Source organism: Mus caroli, chromosome 6 (assembly GCF_900094665.2).
Source record: "Mus caroli chromosome 6, CAROLI_EIJ_v1.1, whole genome shotgun sequence".
In the NCBI taxonomy this organism is placed as follows: domain Eukaryota; kingdom Metazoa; phylum Chordata; class Mammalia; order Rodentia; family Muridae; genus Mus; species Mus caroli.
Genome location: NC_034575.1, coordinates 140,594,670 through 140,614,766, shown reverse-complemented (window position 1 = coordinate 140,614,766; position 20,097 = coordinate 140,594,670). Strand labels below are relative to the sequence as shown.

At 46.7% G+C, this 20,097-nt stretch overlaps 1 protein-coding gene across 1 annotated transcript; it reads right to left on the bottom strand.

The window, feature by feature from the left end:
* Positions 1-1,319: 1,319 nt before the first annotated feature.
* Cmas (cytidine monophosphate N-acetylneuraminic acid synthetase) lies at positions 1,320-19,857 on the bottom strand. Its single transcript, XM_021164521.2, has 8 exons — positions 19,519-19,857; positions 12,214-12,356; positions 11,935-12,090; positions 8,762-8,895; positions 6,057-6,151; positions 5,486-5,657; positions 4,526-4,679; positions 1,320-1,900 (listed from the first exon to the last, which is right to left on the bottom strand). The coding sequence occupies exons 1-8, from the start codon at positions 19,770-19,772 to the stop codon at positions 1,710-1,712; spliced, it is 1,299 nt and encodes a 432-aa protein (XP_021020180.1). The 5' UTR covers positions 19,773-19,857; the 3' UTR covers positions 1,320-1,709.
* Between the last annotated feature and the right edge of the window lie 240 nt (positions 19,858-20,097).

The following is a 20,097-nucleotide window of genomic DNA, read 5'->3' as shown; positions in this document are numbered from 1 at the left end:
AAGTAAGTACGAGTTTCAACAGTGAAGCTCTACTCTTGCCTTGTACAGTTTGGGTGACTGGAACATGGGCCCTAGGGTACTTTATTTTCTCGCACAGTGGCTCCGAGGGAGAACGTTTCTGAGGAATGAAGAGCTCATGCTGATATGGGTGAGACTTGACAACAGGCTAAACACGGGCACTGTTGGAAAATAACACAAAACCTTGACTAACTGGGGCAACCCAGAGTAAGCAGAAGTGGGCTGAAAATACTAGGTTGTGGCCAGTGTTTGACCTGAAGTGGTTGTTTTCTGTGGTCAGCATGGAGCCCCTAGAAGATTCTACAAAAGATAACATCAAACATGTGAACAAAAGACCTAGAAAACCATTCACACAACTTGAAAGGGTGCAGGGCCGGCAGCATCAAACTCAGAACTTGCTATTTGAGCAGGAGAAACTGAGGAAAGCTCTCTTAACTAACTTTAAATTATCTGGGACAGTTCACACGCACTGACCTCTAGCCTTTCGTCCCAGCCTCCTGAGACATGCGCCTGAGGCATGCGCCACCATAGTCCCTAGGCCGTGATGTCTTATTAATGGGGTCAGCGAGCTCACAGACTAAGGCCAGTGCTCTGGCTTGTTACGTGAACTGTCTTCTGTATAACCAGGGCTCACCTACAGACTAGGGGTTGGTAGTTAGATCTGAGATGTCCGTGCTAAGGTTAGAGGTGAAACCTGGGGCGAGAACCTTGGAGTACACACAATCACACACAAAGGAAATCAAGAACAAAGTGAGGACAAGAGGCAAAGAAATGAAGACAAGGCCACCTGTCTCTTTCTAACTTGTGCTTGCCTTCTAGGGACGACTCAGGACCGCAAACCCATGGTGACAGAACTGCTGGCAACATACAGTAGGCACAAGGGACCTACTTGTCAGCACTAATGGTTTGGGTTTTTTGATGGCAGAGAGTTGTAAATGTTTTGTGAGCCACATCTCCTGCTTCTTAAGAGTCTATATTTATGAGCTGATGCCTAGCTCTTGGGATCAAGGACAATCTGCATTGGCCACAGAAGTCACAGTGAAAGTTGAGTTCAGTAGATGAAGGTAGCATTGCTTCAGCCATAGCTGCCAATGGTCCATTCTGCCCTCTCTAAATCAACTAATCACAGGCATGAATGTATTTAAACCTCTGTATTTACCTGTGTGAGCTCTCTCTGTGTGCACATTCAAAGCAGTCACCATGCTACAGACTTGGTGTCCAGGCTCTTGTTTCTGAATCTATACAGCTAGTGCTTGAAGGGAATGCCTAGGACATGTCTTTTACAGTACAGAAACTTCAAGTCTGTGAACGGTAACTTTATTAACACAGGTGTGTCTTACCAGACACATTGCTTTACAATAAATAAAATCCCAGTATCATTAACACCACACACACAAGTTTGACAGGGCACAATACAGAGTGGATTGTTTATGATGTCTGACTTGCATTCACTAGAGGTCGGAGAAAGACTAGGTCAATCCTTCAGTAACGACCTTGCATCAAGAGGAAAACAGACATAATTATGTCATGGATTCTGGAACCATGATTTGAGAAAACTCAGCTTTGAGAATAGTGAAGTATCTCATGAATCAGATCACACGCCTGCAGATTATACTTCTGGACTTGATCAAAAACAATGCAAAACGACTGAAAAAGGCTTCAATCTCCCCCCCCCCCCACTACAACATTTTCTATTTTTGGCATGAGTTATTAACTTTTTCTATCAGTAGGAAAATGTGCTCTGCAAACTCTCTGATGGCTCCCCGGCCACCACTGCATTTGCAGATGTACCCCACAGCCTTCTGGGCCCCGGAGCAGGCATCGGCAGGAACAGCGCTCAGGCCCACTCTCTTCAGGCATTCTTCATCAGACACTTCATTGCCTGTGAGTGAGACAGAAACCATTCACTATGAAAGCAGAACGTTCCAGCAAAACGATACAAACCACAACCAGTAATAGTTACATCCACAGGAGCACTAACAGTCATACAGAACAAAGCAGTCCCTTTAAGTCCAAGTGTGCCTGGGATCTGGAGGGAGCACGGAGTATACCCCTTACCTACTGTGTATATTATAATGATCAGAAATTCTGTATGTGAATTACAAATGACAGCTTAGTTGAGTGAAAAATCAAATACATGTAAGGGTCCAAGCTATCACATGTAGTGATTATCAGCTTTAGATGACTTAATCACTATTTCTCTCTATGTCCTATACTCTAGCTTTCTTAGAGGTAGAGTGTGGAAGGAATACCCAGACAGATTCTGCCTCTGCCTCCAGAGTGCTGTTAAAGGTGTGTACCACCACATCCTGGCCCTCATTCCCAAACCTTTAAGCATTTATAGCTAATAAAAATAGTTATCAAACTCACACAATAAATAATAATTCCTTAAAATAATTGAATAACTGATTATGGTCAGACATCACCAAGTATGTCAACACTCGTCTTTGTGTGTGTGGGCACAGGGGTGAGGAGGCCAGGTCAGTGTCAGAGGTCTCTCAGTCATTGGCTTGCTCATGTACTTGGTGTGTGTGCACACGGAAGGCGGGGGCAACTCGTGGGAGCTGCTTCTCTCCTCCTACCATGAGGCTCCGGAGCAAGTCCTGTTATCCACTGGGCCACCTTGCTGGCTCTTCAGACTGGGGTCTGAAGCCACCTCTCCAAGCCCTTCTGAACTGTCTTTTTCATTTTGAAATTTTAAAATCAGGAGACAAGCCCACATGGTGTACTTGCTAATCCAAGTCCCCCCATTCCCAGCTACAACAGCTCTCTGACTTCTATGTCATATACTATGTGTAGGACGGCTGTCACACTGCAAGCACTGAAATAAATACTAAATTACATTAACAAACTCCACCCTCCCCTGCCTGCCCTGCCTAATACCTCATTTAGAAGAAACACCAGAGGCCACCAGTGAGATAGCGACCATTCTGGATCCGACTACCAGGAGCACTGAGAAAACGCTGCCTCCCAGTGCTTATTGTCCACCCACAGAAATGTTCCCCTGTAACTCACGTACTGAACTGAATGGTTCCCATGGAGAAGTACCACGAGCGTTACCCTAGGTGATCCTGTCTAAAGTTAAACTCTTCTTACAAGAGTTATTGAGATGCAAGCTTGAACCTACGATCCTCCTGCCTTCCCAAGCTGGGCCTATGGGCACACAGCAGCATGTCCGGCACAGCACTAACACTGCTCAGGAATCTTAAAAGACTTATGTGTACGAGTGGGTCTACCTGCATGTATGTCTGCACCTTGTGTATACAGTGACTCTGGAGGCCTGAAGAGGGTGCTGGATCCCCTGGGCTGGAGTTACAGCTGGTTGTAAACTGCTGTGTGTGCTGGAAATCAAATTTGCATTCTCTGAGAATAGCAGTGCTCTTAGTGAACCATTTTTACAGGCCTGGCATGTATTTTTATGTGCCTTTCTGAAACAGTGCTTGCATTCTGTAAGTAAACATTTAGGAAGTATTCTCTACTTCCTAACCTCCAAGTTTTGTTTGTGTTTGTGTGTGTGTCTGTGTGGTGAAGGGGTGTTTAAGCCATACATATTCACCACAGCAACATTTTCTTTAAGCAAACAAACGTTACGATCCAGGATAATTATCACTACTCCTTTGTCAATGCCTTCTGAAGTCTGATTCTTGGCCTATGGCAGGCATTAAATGGCACAGTTCCTCTATGAGGCGAAGCCTTCTGTTTTTCTCTCTAATGTTAGTTTAGTTCGCTCTTTGATGATGACCACACAAAGTCACTCATATAGAAGCTTCTTTGAGCCTCACGAATAATGGGTACAGCAGGAATCCTAAGGACCACATGGGTGGTGCTTTCTATAGCAAATGTGCTATTGGATTGTTCTCTATATTGGGCTCCAAAGTTATCCCAGCACCTCAAGAACACAGGCTCATGTGGGCCTCGTGAGGCTGGAGTCATCTGTCCGTGTCTGCTTCGTGCACAATCTGTGTGTAGTCACTGAGCACCTTAACAACTTGTGTAGGTTAAAAAGCAAACAGTAAAAGTGTTATGTGTCAGAGCCTGCTGGCCCTGTGCCTGGATTGTATAGCCTCTGTAGCAGTCCTAAGGCATCCACTCCTGACACCTCCAGCTTACTGACGGTGGTGGTGACAGCGTGACTCCACAGTATGTGTTGGAGAAAGTCCACTAGCCGATTCTGACACACTGCCACGGTAGACTTTGGAACAGCTGTGTCAATGGCTACCTGTGGGTGGGGGTAGTGGTGGTAAGTAAGCATGGACCAGGGCTCTCATGTGGAGGTTAGAGAGTTAAAGGTTAAATGACTTTCAAAGGCCATTTCTCTCTTTTTACCAGACATATCCTAGGGAGCGACCTCTGGTTACCAGATGGGAAGTAACTGCCACTACCCAGCAGCCTTATCACGGGCCCAGACTGTACTAATGTAGTGCTCTGGGCTGCAGCTCTCGCTTAGGAGCTCGCGAGGCTCCCTTCTGGTCATCTGACAGGGTAAGCAGAGCCTCGGATGACCCACCGAGATAGGCCACTTCTTTCCAGCACAGGCCCATCTCCTTCCTCCACTCATCCACGGTGGCCAGCTTATCGGACACACTGACTTCTGTTTTACAGTCCAGCTTTAAGGCAGAGAGCGTCTGCTTGGAGCAGGCCCGTTCTGAGATGAGCCTCACCTGGAAAAGAAGTGGGGCTGTTAGGAGGAGAGGGAAACAGACAGGCCTGATGAATCAAGCTGTGAAGACTCACATCACAAATGAATGGTCCCCTGAGCCTCACAAAGCTTGCCTCACTTCCAAGGCCTATCAAGGCACCACACCAGCTATGCGCAGGACACACAGCCTGCTCCCTGTAGGTCGGTCATCTGCTCAGAGCATCACATAGTGGAATTCCTAGTGACTGTAATTCCTTTACTCCTTCCCACACTGTGGACTGAATCCAAGGTGTCATGCACACACACTAAGCAGTGTGTTATTACTGAGTTTCAGCCCAGCCTCCTTTCCATGTCTAACGTGAGACAAGGCACTGCTGAGCTGCGTCAGTCCCTGACCTGGGGATCCCTAGTATCTGGAGTTTCCAGTTTGCGCCACCGGGCCTGGCTTAATCTTCATTTTAAGAAAAATATACTCATATACACTATGTTATCCTGAATTAATAATTTCATTCACACGAGTAAGCCATACTTTAAAAGTCTACATGGAGCTTGTCCCTTTCTAGTTGACAACACTAGTTAAGGAAATTTTCCTTGTTTAAGGTCCTATGGAAAAGGAAGAAATATATTTAAAATATGACTAAGTATGAAATATTAATGGCTCAAAAAAAGCCCAATTTTATCTTTCAAGTGTTGATAGTTCTCTAGGAATACACCAAGCAATACTTCAAAACCTTCATGTAAATAGTGAACTTTAAATCTCTTAAGTACTGGAATGTTCTCTGAATCAGAATCTTGCAGGTACTATTATTATATTAAAGGAGCACATACCTCAATACCACTTTTCTTTAATAAACTTATGCCAATAGCATCTCTTACATCATAAGATATTATTTCTTTTTGGTCTCCTGATACATAAATGTGGCCATTGGTGAGACATCCATCAATATTACAAACCAAAAGCTTTATCTCCTTCAGTTTCTCTTTTCCAAAATAGCCAAATCTAAAAGAAACCAAGACAGAACTGTGAGCACAAATTCAACAGTCCCAACATGCTTCCGGCCACAGGCAGCAGCAGGCAGCAGCACTGTGGGTCACTCACTCAGACACTGCTCTGAGCAGCGCTGTGGGTCACTGAGACAGACACTGCTCTGAGCAGCACTGTGGGTCACTCGCGCTCTGCAGATGGAACGAGAGCTCCGACAGGCAGTACGGCTTGCCAGACTGCACCTCCCAGCGCAGCGCCAAAGTCATTGCAAGTGTTCTATATGCACGCCTTCCCCATTCAAGGAAACGGAGTACAAAGACTGCCTCCAGTCTCTGCCTACAAGGCCAGTTAGATGTGCTAAAGATAGACCTGGGCTTTGGCCCACTGCTATCTCAGGCTTTCCCCTTCCTTTACCTCAGAACTCTCTGCTCTGCGATCGGCCAATCGATGTCCACGTCGATATCCACACTGTGCTCAGCTCGCATTTCATAATACGCCATCTTCCCACCCTGAAGACAACAGAGACGCTGAGTGTTACTCTGACAGTCGTGTGTGCGTGTGCAGCTTGGATCTGGGTTTACAGCGAGAAAACAAAGACTCTAGTAAGCCAGCGACACACCCGAAATGATCACTCTGAAATGAGGCGCAAGCCAAACCAGTGAGTAATGAATTCTGTCTACCATGCAGGTCCCCTGCTCCTTTAAACAGCCCAGATTTAAGGTGAAAGGGTAGAGAGGACACCCTCCCTCCAGCACTCCAACCACAGCAGAGTCTAGGACACTGACATCTGCTGCTTTTCCTCTGTCCCCTGACAGCAGCACCAGGCTTTCAGGTCTTTGGTCCCTGGCAAGTGTTGAACTACCCACCTACAGTACCATTGTACAGACTGCCTCAGGTTCCCCGGGTGCACAGTGCATGACTAGGCTGAGGCAGAGTCCAGGGCACAGGCTGAGAGAAGAATGTTTCCTTTGATGTTGTTTCAATGACCAGATCAATTGTTGGAAAACTTATTTTTTTTCCTTTTTGTTAGATATTTTCTTCATTTACATTTCAAATGCTATCTCCAAAGCCCCTTATACCCTCCCCCCCACCTTGCTCCCCAATCCACCCACTCCCACTTCCTGGCCCTGGCATTCCCCTCTACTGAGGCATATGATCCTCGAAAGACCAAGGGCCTCTCCTCCCATTGATGGCTGACTAAACTTAATTTTTAAAGACCAGTTTCACCCTAGGTCCTCTGCATATTCGTTACGGTTGTGTAGCTTGGTCTTTATGTGGGACTCCTAACGGTGGGATGGGGCTGTCTTTGACCCTTCTGATTGCTTTTGGGACCCTTTCCCTCCTACTGAGTTGCCTTGCCCATCCTTGAAATGAGGTATGCACCTAATCTTATCACAGGTTGCTATGCCACGTTTGGTAACACCCCTGGGAGGCCTGTTCTTTTCTGAAGGGAAATGGAGAAGTGGATCTGAGGGAGAGGAAAGATGGGAGAGGGGAGGAGGGTGGGGGAGGGACTGGAAGGAGAGGAGGGAGGAGACTGCAGTCGGGATGTAATATATGAGAGAATGAAAAGTAAAAACTGTTTTCACAAATCTTGTTACAGTGAGAAACACAATTTTTATCTACACATTAGGGAAGGGCTAGACCACAGGTGTCCTTAGAAAAGAACTAGTAGTTCTTTTCTAGGATAGTGTGTGTGTGTGTGTGTGTGTGTGTGTGAGAGAGAGAGAGAGCACGAGCGAGAGAGAGCGAGTGAGTGCGAGCGCTAGCCTTCCTCGACTCTACAAGGAAACTGAACATGAGTCGCAGGAGCACTTTTAGAGCAGAGAGGTTTTCTTTTGGTGCTAGCAGTTGGAACTGGTCCTCTGCATGTTGAGAAGGTGGACCACCACTAAATTAGTCTTCAGTGCATGATGTTCCCGTGTGTGGATACACATGTGTGGTGTACAAGAACGTGTGCTCATACACGTGTGAAGGCCTCAGAGTCACATTGGGAGTCTCCCCCAATCACTTTCCACCTACTCGTTGGGACAGACCACCCTAGGTAGCCACGGTGGCCAGGGAATGCCTGGTCTCCCTTTTTTGCACTGGAATTACAGGCAGGACCACATCCCCCAGGCATTTATGGCGTCTGGGGATCTGAACTTCAGTCTTCACAGTTGTATGCAAGTGCTTTACCCAGAGCCATTTCCACGCCTCTCCCCTCCACCCCCAGCTCCTCCTATCCATGCTCTGCAACCTGCTCCCCCCACTGTTTTGTAAAATAGGGCCCATCTCAATTTTGGCAGTATTGTGTCTGTCCTGAATTATTTCATTTTTAAAGGTGTATTTATTTTCATGTATATAGACTGTGTTTTGTTTGCATTCATGCCAATACACAAGAAGGCCAGAAGAAGCTACTGAATCTGCTGGAACTAGAGTTACCGATGGCTGTAAGCTGCCATGTGGGTGCTGGGACGTGAACCTGGGTCCTCTGGGAGAGGGGTCAGTGCTCCTAAGTGCCCACAGCTCCTCATTATTTCATTTTCAGAGCCAGTGGTTCCCTCTGCACAGTGGGAACCCACGTAAGGTTTCCCACAGCCCACTGTAAGAGAGAGCTTGTCGTCGATAGTGAAAATGAGCCAATTTTCAAGTATATGACGTAGCCACACAGGCTCTAAGAATGAGACGGCCAACCTCTCAAAAATGAGAGCAGCAAGTGAACACACAGAATGATACAGCCAAGGTGACCAGAGAGAGAAGTTGTCCTTCGAGAAAACTAGGTGGGTCGACTCTCTCTCAGATCTGCGGAATTGGTTGTTTTCTGTTTGTAAAGTATAGAAATTATTTAACCACACAGCCACAATCTACTTGTAACACACACAACTGAGGGGGCTAGTGCAAACACAGGATGCCAGGAGCTCTCGGCCTTCGTTCCATTTTTTATCTCAATGTCCCACTGAGCAGATTCCACAGACAGTTCCTGGGAATCCCACAGTGTTCCTGGGAGGCACTGCTGCAGGCTGACATCCCAGACGGTAACCTCGCTTCTCCTCAGCAATGGTAAAGACAAGCTTCTCCCAGAGCTCAGAGCACAACACACAAGGGTTTGAAGAGTTTTATAAAATGAATATACAAACCTGTAAGTAACCCATCTCTATCAAATGTCTTTTAGCAAAATAAAATGAGCCGTTCTCATATAACTCTCCATCCCAGTCTTGTCGACGAGGCCGTTTAGCTGGATTCAAGTTCAGAGGCTCAGTCACTTCGCGAACTAAAAGCAAAAGCTACAGTAGTCGACAGTACTTTGAATAGACACATTCACTTAATAACTTTACAAGCATAAATAAAACTCCCCTCAGACTGCGGACATCTGCATCTAGATAAACAAAAGGTATTACTGTAAGGGACAACTGCTCAGATTCCTAATGACTCGCCTCCCTTTAAATACTTAGTAGCAGAAAGGTATTTCGTGAGGCAATTCAGAGACTCAGGGTTAAGAGGGGTACACAGCGCTGAGGGTTTGGAGGGCAAGCGTCAACCTTTCAACAGTTCCAAGGATCGCGACTTGCTTGCCATCAAGTGTCACTCTGTGCTTGACCTCCTTAGTTCCAGACGCAGTCATGCAGTGTGTGCATTTACCTAGCGTGGTACAAAGTGCTTTCATAGAACTGTCATAGAAAACTAAGGACTTCCCTATTAAATCACTGAACCTTTTTGCTTTTTGGGTTTTTGTTTTTCTGTTTGTTTTGTTTGTTTTGTTTTGTGAGAGTTTCATGTAACCCAGGCTGGCCTCAAATTCCCTACTCAGCTGACTATCACTTTAACTTCTGATGTTTCTGGTTCCACTTCCTGAGTGGTGGGATAACTTGACAGCCATGTGCCACCATGCCCAGTATTACACAGTGCTGAGATCTGAACTCAAAGCCTTATGTATGTGTACACTATGTATTGACAGGCAGCTAAAAATCCAGGATTCAACAAGACGGGCCAGGACACGCCCCTCTCCTGGGAAACGGGTTATGGAGCATGAGGATGGATGGTCTGCACGCTTGCTCACACTTGGCCCAAGCAGAGACTGTGCTGGGTGAGGACCTGAGGAGCAATTCTAACCGATGGATGTGGGCCACAGACTGTCAGGCATAGGAAACACAACTATAACACCAGTTCTTCCTACCGTCAAGTCCCCGTGCCAGGGAGAGGCTGGAAGACCAGGCAAGAACCTTACAAGACCACAGGACTGGTTCTGTCTTTTCCTTACAGCGCCACGTGCTGTTGTCTCCTGTCCTCACAGTACCATGTATTGGCATCTCCTGTCCTTATATAACTCTGAGCTAGCACTTCCTGCCCTGTCTACGGTAGCTGAGAGGGAGCCAACTGTACCTACAGACCTTCCTGTGATGTGCACCTGCACTGGGCAGTGACTGGAACTACAGTCAGTGAGTCTAGTACAACTGCATCACCATCATCAGCGCCTTATTCCTGTGTCTCACAGGGAAGGTCTGTGCTCTCTGAAGGGAAATGTGGACTCCAGTGTTTATGGCAAGTGCTTGCCACATCACGAGACACTTGGAGAAGCAGAAATATGAAAGCCACATTCAAGAGGATGAATGGGAGGAGAAGTGACTCAGAAATAAACAAAAATGCTAGAGTTTATATCAAGAACTTTCCAGGAATCGCCATAAGTATGCTAAAGACATTAAAGAAAAAGAGCTTGAATTGGATAAACATGGAAATTTCAGCAGGGAATGGATGAACTCAAATATGCAGACTAAGAAAAACCTGAAGTAATTCAACAGCTAAACTGGCTGAAGAGATAATTAATATACTCTAACACACACCAGCTAGGATTGATTGCTCAAAACTGACAGAGAAATAAAGAGAGCAGAGTCAACAGAGAAATACAAACCAGAAACTAAAAACTAACTTAGTATGGATTCCAGAAAGAGGACAAAGAAAACGTGCAGAAAAACACCTCAGGGCTCACACACACTAGCAAGTTTCTAGCCTACTTCAGGGGAACTAAGAAAAGCAGAGCCACACCACGCTGTGGAGAAGAGAAACCAGAGAATGTGAAGAGCAGCTGAGAAGGAGACACGCTAGACTTGAGAAATCATGGAGATGGTAGCTGGTTCTCACTGAGAAAACATAGAAGATAGTGGCATCTTCATGCTGCAGCTTCAGAAACCAGTCTTAAAATGCCAGAAGAAAACAATTACCATGTTGTAAATATAAGATTATTAGCAAGACACTGTGACCCCTCAATTCACTCTAAATCGCAGGAACACAGTGTGTGCTTTTCCTTCTATTTGGTGTGTGCACAGGTCTAAGATGGTGACACAGGTAAGAATGTGTGTGTGTATGTGTGGGGTGTATTAGAATGCAGGCCTGACATTGGCCTCAGGCATTTTCCTGTCTTTCTGTAGTTTACTTTGTGCAGCTGAGCCTCTCATTCAAACCTAGAGCTTGCGGACTGATGACTCTAGCCAGCCAGCTTCTCCCAGGACTCCCTTGTCTCTGTCTACGAAGTGCTGAGCCTATGGAAGGCTGTTATGGCTAACCATCCTTTACACATTTGGGGGGTCAGAATCACACGCTGTGGTGAATGCCGTAGCTGTTTCCTCATTCTTCTGTAATTTGTATCTCTATTTTAAGAGACATTTGAGTTTGCACAGTCAGCACTTCCAGTGCTGCTAGGACCACCACGTTGGACGGCACATCTACTGTCACAAGCATAGAAAATGTAACAGGGAACCTGTGATGTACTGATTACATAGCAGGTATGACTTTATAAACAAGGAACATAACAGAGCCCAAGAAATGCCAGCCTGGTTTAGATGGCACCCACCAGCCGTATTCTGCTTCCCAGGGGCTCCAAAGGATCACAGCACATGAAGAGATGAAAGAGTTGTCCCTGGCACTCACTCTTGAGTGTTGTGCCGTGTTAACTCAGTCACTCCCAGCTTCTTTCAGATGGATGGCCTAGCACATCACTTTACCTTGAAGGTCTCCCTGGGGAGGGTCTGGTATGATCTGTCTGCAGCTCCCTAACACAAAGCTTCTGCCCTCAGAACTGGCGTGCCTGCTTCAGAGCTCACAGAAACATAGGCTAGAACGTCTCAAGAGTGGGGGATGACGTGCTTTGGTTTCTACCATTTTGCTTTATAACAAGTTCTAGACTGGAATATCCTGTCACTGCCTACTGCAGCTGTACACCAAGCACTCTCACTGTTCCTTAGCTCTCTTTCTGCTAACAATGTTTATACTAACAAAGCAAAACAAGGCTTGGCTTTTAGTACAATGAGTTGGTTACCTCCTTTCTGAATTTCACTCCATCGAAACTGATGGCGCCTCACAACGGAGAAGACAGAGTCATATCCTTCTTCTCGGATCATTTCTGCAACTTTCTGGAGGTCAGTGGGATGTAAACATGGAGACGTAGCTTGGATATTCCCCACAATGTCAACCTCTGAGGACAACACAAGGGGAAGGCATAAGCACCACCCTGGTGATCACACAGTACTGACATCTTATGAAATGTTCACACAAGGCTTGTGTCGGTACGATCTGAATTGAGTAGTCAAACTCATACCATTGTGATAATTCAGGAATTCTACGATGGCGTCTAGTGAGGTAGAGCTGTCTTTGGACGTTTCAGAACTTCTTCGATGGACCTGTGCACCAAACTGTTTGGCCACATTCTCAATTTCATCATGGTCTGTTGAAACCCACACACTGTTTGGACAGTAAAAAGAGAGTTAAATAACCGAGTCACCAGAAGAGACTGCCAACGTAAGGCAGAGCTCTGCACCAATGCACACAACTTGGCGTTGAAAAAGTAGGCATCGTGGTTTGTGCCTGGACCCTCAAGGCTCAGGAAGCAGGTTGGGGTGATGTTCCTGAATCCCGGGCTAGCTAGTGCCATATAGGGAGACCTTGATTCAATGCCCCCCAAAACAAAATAAACAAAAACAGAGATCCAAAACAATGCACAAAATCAAAAGAGCAACACACACACACAAATGTTATTTAGGTTCAAAATTCTATTTCTACAATCTAGGAAAAATGAACTCAGTATTTTTGAGATAGTCATAGACTACGTTAAGATATCACTAGAAGTCAAATCTAAAGCGAGCTGAAGGTGATTTGCCATTTTAAACCCAAAATATCATTCACAGGTCAGTAATATGTATGTAAAAGTACACTGCACTGGACTCAGCTTACCTGATGATTAGAAGAGAGTCAATATCCAGATTTGGGTTCACGTGCCCAGAAAATCCAACTTTATGCTTAAAGCAGTGAGCACGTGGACACCTGAGCACTCACCACTGTGGTAGAGACCATGGCTGCACAGGCTGGGGAAGGCCTAGCTCTAAGCACTGCAGCTCAGCTGCCTACTGCATTCTGTATGCCCGAGACAGAGAGCCAAGTGCTTCTCTGTGCAGACAAGCTAGTCTCTACTGAGGCTCTCTTTTCTGAACCTTCGCAAACTCCCATTTCTAAATATAGAGGACATAAATGTTACTTGGACCACAATGCTTTAATAATGGTAGGATGCAGATAGTTCAAGATTTGGACTGTCATACACATGTACTCTTTTCTTTCTGTCCAATTCATTCAGCATTTAAGGAGCGAGAAAGAATATACACACCTTACTTCCAAGATCATTTAAGGAAACTTTCTAACCTCTAGATTTCCTTTATTAAGTTTATATATTCCCTTCTGCACTTGTAGAAAGAGGATTTAAGGGCTGGAAAGATGATTGTGTGGGTGAGTAGATTTACTAGGTGATCTGAGTTCAAACCTCTAGTCCCTATTGAAAGAAGCCAGACATGGCTGCCAGGTGTACCTGCAACCGAGAATTCTGATAGACAGAAACAGGAGGATTGCTGATGACTGGTGTCTGCCAGCCTAGCTCCAACCTCAGTGAGAGACCCTGCCTCATGGAATCAGGTGGAGAATGATCACACTCATACACACACACACACACACACACACACACAGCCCACCACTATCTATTTAAGGATACATAGTTGAGGATTTAAATTGAGGATTAAGTCAATAAGTCCCCATCTCCTTATGATTTCTTTTGTGCTGTAGATGGTTTGGTGACAGATTCCCCACCCCTGCCCGCGGTGGAACACTGATGCTAATGAAACAACTGAGCTGGGTTTTGAACCTGCAGGTGAAGGGAAGGATAAGGAAAACACAGAAAAATGAAGGAGCATGCTGGCACGTGTCTCCTGGCAATTACTTTACAGCTCAAGAACTGTGTGATGATTACCAGTGGAGGTCCAGGGATCAGCTTGAAATGTTTGCAAGATAAATTTAAAAGTTTATCAGTTTGTCCCCCTTCCTTCCTTCCCTTATTCCTCATCCCAGAAATGCTTGCTGGGGTCTATCTGGACTGGGGTTTGACAGCTATTTCAGGACAGTGCTTCCTCTTGGCCTTTCAGTAGAGACAGGCCCATACAATGTGGTAATTCCTGCTAAGCAGTCAGGGAGAGACTTGAGAATCAATTCAGTACCCACACTCCTTCTAATGCCTTAACTTTCCCCACACACGCTTTACAGTTCTTGTTGTCTACTACGTACTTGGCTTGTGTTTGATGAATGGATGGACTGGAGAGTGCTTACGAGCAGCCATGTCTCAGCTCAGCTCAGCACAGCACAGCACAGGTGCTGCTAACTATAGATGCGCATACAGCGATGGGCATTAAATATAAGCTGCCTGCCACAGAAGGAAGAGGCACTGAAACAGGAGACGTAACAAACTGTGCACTGGCTCATTTAATCTGGAAGAAAACTAAAAAGCTTTGTGTATATGACATGTGACTTAACACAAGGGACCAGTGGACACACCTTTCTTTGGTTGAGGGCCATCAGATGGAATGGGTAAGTGAAAGAATGTCTGAGAATGAACAGACCTAAAAGTACTCCAGGAAGTAAATGTCAGTGGCTTTAATCTGGAATGAACTGATGCTCCACCTAACTCAATACACACAGTACCAACTATGGTGCCTGTGACAAGGACTTTAAACCACAAAGTGTCATTTCAAGGATGATAATAGAGCATAGGCCCCTCACAAATCATAAACATGAAGGCTTAAAAATGAAACTAAAATGTATGCCAATATTCACCACTATTATACAAGAGTCAAAAGATCAACTTGTTCTCACATTTGCTCACACCATGCTGATGCGTGGTTGAAAATCATGGGTCTTCCAGGCTCGAGGAACAGTCTTCTAGCGAATATGCTCACCAGCTAGTTTCTGGACTGCTGACCGTCTTAGGAGAGTTAGTAACCTGGAAAAGTTCTGTTAACGTCTATCAGGCGCAGGCTGAAAACTCTGCCCCTAATCCCCAGTCAAAGCATGGCTCTGAACAAAAGAATCTCTGGTCCTGAAAAACACACGTCAGGCCACCACATACTTCTTCCATCTCCTCCTAACCTAAGTGTTTGCTGAAGGAAGAAAAGCAAGAGCTGCAGGCAGGGAGGATGCTGCAAAGTCCTCCAGGGGTCCTGCAAAGCCAGTTCAATCTCAATGTATACATTTTAATTGAGGATCTAAGATAGACTGCTAATCAGAATGAATAGGACAGGGTTTCTCTCTCAGACTGTGTAGTGTTCTACTGGTGTACGGCCCCATTCCTTCATTCATGCCCACTTTTATAACATACAGGCTCAGAACTGAGAAATTACAACAGAGACCATCTGGCCCGCAAAACTGGCAATATATACTGTGTGGTCCTGTCTAGAAAAAGTCTGCTGGCATCTGCAAGAGAGAATAAAGACACATTTCCATTAACCGTCCAAAGTCAAAGGAAAGGCGTTTTCAGGATTACTAGTTCTTCATTTACAAACAGGGAACCATGGCCCATGAGAAGAGACAGATTATTTTCAGAGCATTCGATACAAAGAAGCACTGCCAGTTAACATCAGGGCTGAGGGCACATTATCTCCCTGAATCCCCAATGAGCCTCTCCTCTGAGGTGTATGCTCAAGTCCACCCTGTACATTGAGATGCTGGGGTACAAAGGGGCAATGGTGGGTGTGGTGACTACTACACAGAGAGGTTGTGGTCAACACCCTCACCATCCTAAAAACTTAGGCATCAAGCAGTATTGGACTACTTTTCAGAGTGGGTCAGCAGAGAAGCACTGCTGGCCCTTTCTCTTACCCAGTTAATCCTGACAGGTCCTCACAGAGGGTTAGCGCTCATAGCAGGCACCACCAGAAACAGAGTGAGGTCCACCAGACAGGTTAGAGGGTAGAGCTGGTCAGCTTAAGCTGCTGGCCCATGGAAGGGATTTATTCCTCCTAGTCACTGTTATCACTTCAGGTACTACAGGCAGCTCAAAGAACTACAGAGCAGCAAGGGCTCACGTCCTCCAGATGGAGGACTGCTACAGAGAAGCTGATGCTCGCATTATTCTTAGTGGGATTTTGTGTAGATGAATCTACATTTTTTTCACTTTGTTTGTGGCGTGCAGGAATGAGGGATACACAATTGCCTGTGTGTGGAGAAGTCTGTTCTGTCCTTCCACTGTGTGGATGCCAGGGATCAAATTCAGACTCTTGGGCTTGGTAGTAAGTGTAGTTATCTGCTGAGCTATTTCACCAGTGGACCTCACAAAGATACATTGCAATAAACGAAGCAGGATCCCTCCTCACTTGGTGACTTCTCTAGCCTTCCTCATGATGCTTCCATAAGGGCTGTCTGTGGACTTATGAGGTGGGGCTGACTGAAGGGATGCAGGCATTGTTTTCTACTTTACAGTGACTGGCTTGAGGATGTGTCAGGGATGCAGTGGGGTCCGATGAGGTGAGGATTTTCAAACGTAAAGGTAAGCAGACCTGCCTGCTCCTGGAAAGGCACAGGTGCTGACACTAACGAAACCCTGACAGACACTAACAGCTACAAAGGGCATGCTGTCCTCCACAGCCACTGCAATAAGGAAGAAACTAGACTCCAGTATCCTGAAATCAGAAACCGGAAACACTTTTAAAGACAGGAGAGGCAAGGGAGAGGCATCAAGAGGTATTCAAACAGTCAGTCCACACAAAGAACCTTCTGTAACTATGAAGTTTATAGACAGGAAGAGAGACAAGTGCCGGTCCTCATGACAGAAGCTACACGGCAGAAGGTCCGCCGTTCACGTGAACAGGGAAGGCACATGTCTGTACAGCCCTATCACGGAGGAGAGAGTTTCTATGACTGAAAACTTCCTAAGTTCACTGTAAGAGAGGGCTTAGGGGTCTCTGAGCCCATCATGATTTCCCTGGAACAAACAGTCCGTTCAACTGGAGGCACTGCAACTTCTCAGGTGGGAATGTCATGAGAGCGGGACCGAATCAACGATATGGTCTTAAGTGGACAAAGACTATGGTCACAAATGCAGAGGCAGATGGATCTCATAACTCTCTGCTGGACATCAGAAAGGGACAGCCCACCCTGAGACAAGAAACGGCAGATTCTCCTGATGAGCACACCATCTTGTGTACTTCTTGTAACAAATCTCATCTGATACCACACGCATGTTCTACATGTTGCTCAGCTGTGGTAGCTGTGGGGATACTGCACCAAACAACCTAAGGAAAGATTTCTTTTGGCTCACTTTCTGACGTCTTTCTATACTTGCTTGGCTCAAATACTGAGGCCTGTGATGGGGCAGAGTATCATGGTGGAGGGAACACAGTGCAGCAGAGATGCCCACCTCATGGCAGCCAGGAAGTGCAGAGATGAGCTTGGACATCACAGCATGTGGCATGGACTAACAAGTGTGTTTTTCACTGTTTAACCACACTCCCCAAAGAACTAACCAATAGGGCAGCCTTGCCTGTGACGGGTAAGGGGAACTGTCAGGAAGACAGCTATCCGTCACATCACCTCCTATCAGTCACCTTTCTTCAGGTTTACAAGGGTCAGGAATGCCTGCTCACACCTGGATGTCACACCATCAAGAGTAGACAACCAAGAAAACAGATGACCATCTTGTGTCCATGTGAATAGGGCTAAAGTTGACTCCTCAGAAGCCCCGCATGTGCTGCACAGCGTCACCTCTTAAGAGATGGAACAGGGGTGTCACCTTCGATCCGAGGCTTGTGCCCAATAAGCCTTACTCTTCCTATCAGTGTCCATGGCTCCAGAGGGGGCATGGGGCTGCGCCTGTCAATGGTTCTACATGGCTGGCTCCTGCTGCTGCTCTAACCCTTGGCTCAAGACAGCAATACCAGTCCCATAGTAGTAGACAGCATGTGCTGAATGAAAGATTCATCTTTTGTTCTTATACCTAATTACAGGACATAAAGACTTACCTGTGTGTACGTGGTGGGTGTTTGTGTGACTACATGCATGAGTGCCTTGGTACATGTGTGGAGGTCAGAGAGCAACCTCGGGCACTGGTCCTCACATGCCACCTTGTTTGTGACAGGGTCTCTCTTTCGTTGTTCACTGGGTACACCAAACTGACTGTCCCACGAGTTTCCAGATTCTCCTGTCCTGCTATAATTACAGATGCACTAGTCTCTCACTTGGATTTTACGTGGGTTCAGGGAATGAGATCTTAGTTCCTCGGGCTTACATGGCAAGCCTTCTGTCCACTGAGCCATCTCCTTTATCAGTTACCCTCCCACCTCCCTTAAAAGATTGTATAGTGTGAATATGTCCTCGTGAGACCAAGGGCCTGTGGAGACCAGAAAAGGATATCCAATCTCCTGGTGCTGGAGTTTCAGGCAGTAGTGAGCTATCCAACAATGGTGCTGAGAGCTGAACTTGGGTCCTTTGGAAAGACAGTACGCGCTTTTAAGTGCTGGGCCATTGCTCCAGTTCTACCATTACCCTTTCTGAATCCACTCTGAAAGTCATTTCCTGACATGGGACCTGAGAGTCATAAATAATAATTTTGTTCTCAATCTATGGTCAGGATGACTTCAAACTCTTTTCCCTTCATAGATGTTACTTTGTCCCTGTGGCCTATACATAATTAACTGCCCACTCCTTTGCAGTCTGCATTCTGAGAGGTTTAAAAACACAAAACCAAACAAAAACCAATCGTGAGCTCCGTAAGGAATAGAACTGTGCACGGACCATCTTGCTATCTCCTGCGTGTGTATGGCAAAAAGTGGGGCTCAAGAAATGTTTACTGAGCTGAACCAAATTCACGATACTCCCCTATCTCTCCACAGCACACTTCCTATTACGTGTTATTTTCAGAAGCCAGCTGTTTCTTTAGCTCCACCCAGAGCTTCCTTTGAATCAAAACACAAAGAAAACTCATACATTTATATCTTTTGCTATCCCATCTTTAAATAATGTCAGTTGGGTGAAAAAAAAAATCTGCCTTCATAATATGGGGAATCAATAGTCTTCAGAATCAATCATCTTAAAAGCCAAACCATCAAAAGGTAGCAATAAATTCAAGCAGAATTAGGTTGCAGCCAGCATGGGCATTTAAATTCCTTGTTGGCAAAGGATTTTTTTCTCCCTTCTTTGATGAATGGCATCAACTTGTAACTCCTGATCAATCCGGCGGAGGCCGAGAGGATGCAGAGATAAAACTGCCTTTAGTGAGGCCAAAGTTCAAGAGGTAGGCTAAACCCATTCACACCCATAAAACAGTCATACCTCATACACACGTAGGGACCATTTCCTCTTTGTGCTGACTCACAGCCTCACAGCCAGAGAATTATTTTTTCTCAAAGGTGAGGGAAGACTCTCTAAGCTGGGGAGCCCCAACTCGACTCCATTCATGCACCTGCTGCCTCCCGGGCCTTGCAGCACCCGGCAGTCTGCGCAGCCCAGAGGTGACAGGCGCCCATCAAGCAGGGGCGACCCAGGGTCAGGCCTGGGGACCCCGACCCCCGACCCGGGCCCGGCTCCCGCACATGCGCACCTCTGGAAGACCCCCGCATCCAGGGCGGCGCGCAGGACCCAGCCAATGAGCGGAACCCCCGCCAGGCGCTTGATGTTCTTCAGTGGGATGCCTTTGCTGCCGCCGCGGGCCAGCACCAGCGCTGCCAGGTGCGGCGGCTTCTCTAGGCCGCGCCCCGCGCCCCGGCTGCGCTGCAGCTTCGGGGGCCGGCCCCGGGACGGCCGTCCACGCGGGGCGGGCCCCGACGTGGCGGCCCCCTTCTCCAGCGCGTCCATCTTCCTCCCACGCCGCCGCTCCAACGTCTCCACATCCGGGAGCTCGGCCCCGCCGACTCCTCTCGGTACCGCCCGCCTGCTGTGGCAGCTGTAGGCCACGCCCACGGCTCCGCCAGCCCCGGGGCACGCTGGGAGTTGTAGTTCCCTGCGCCGTCACCCTGCAGTGGGGCTGGCCAGGTGAGCTCAGAGGAGCCTCCAGTTGAATGGCGCTTTGTGCAGTGTTCAATAATGTCTGGAGATTTCTAAAATAAATGAGAATTAGTCCTCCTCTACTCATCCCCTCCCCTCCAGCCTCTTTCCGTCTTCCCATTTCTCCCTCCCCTTA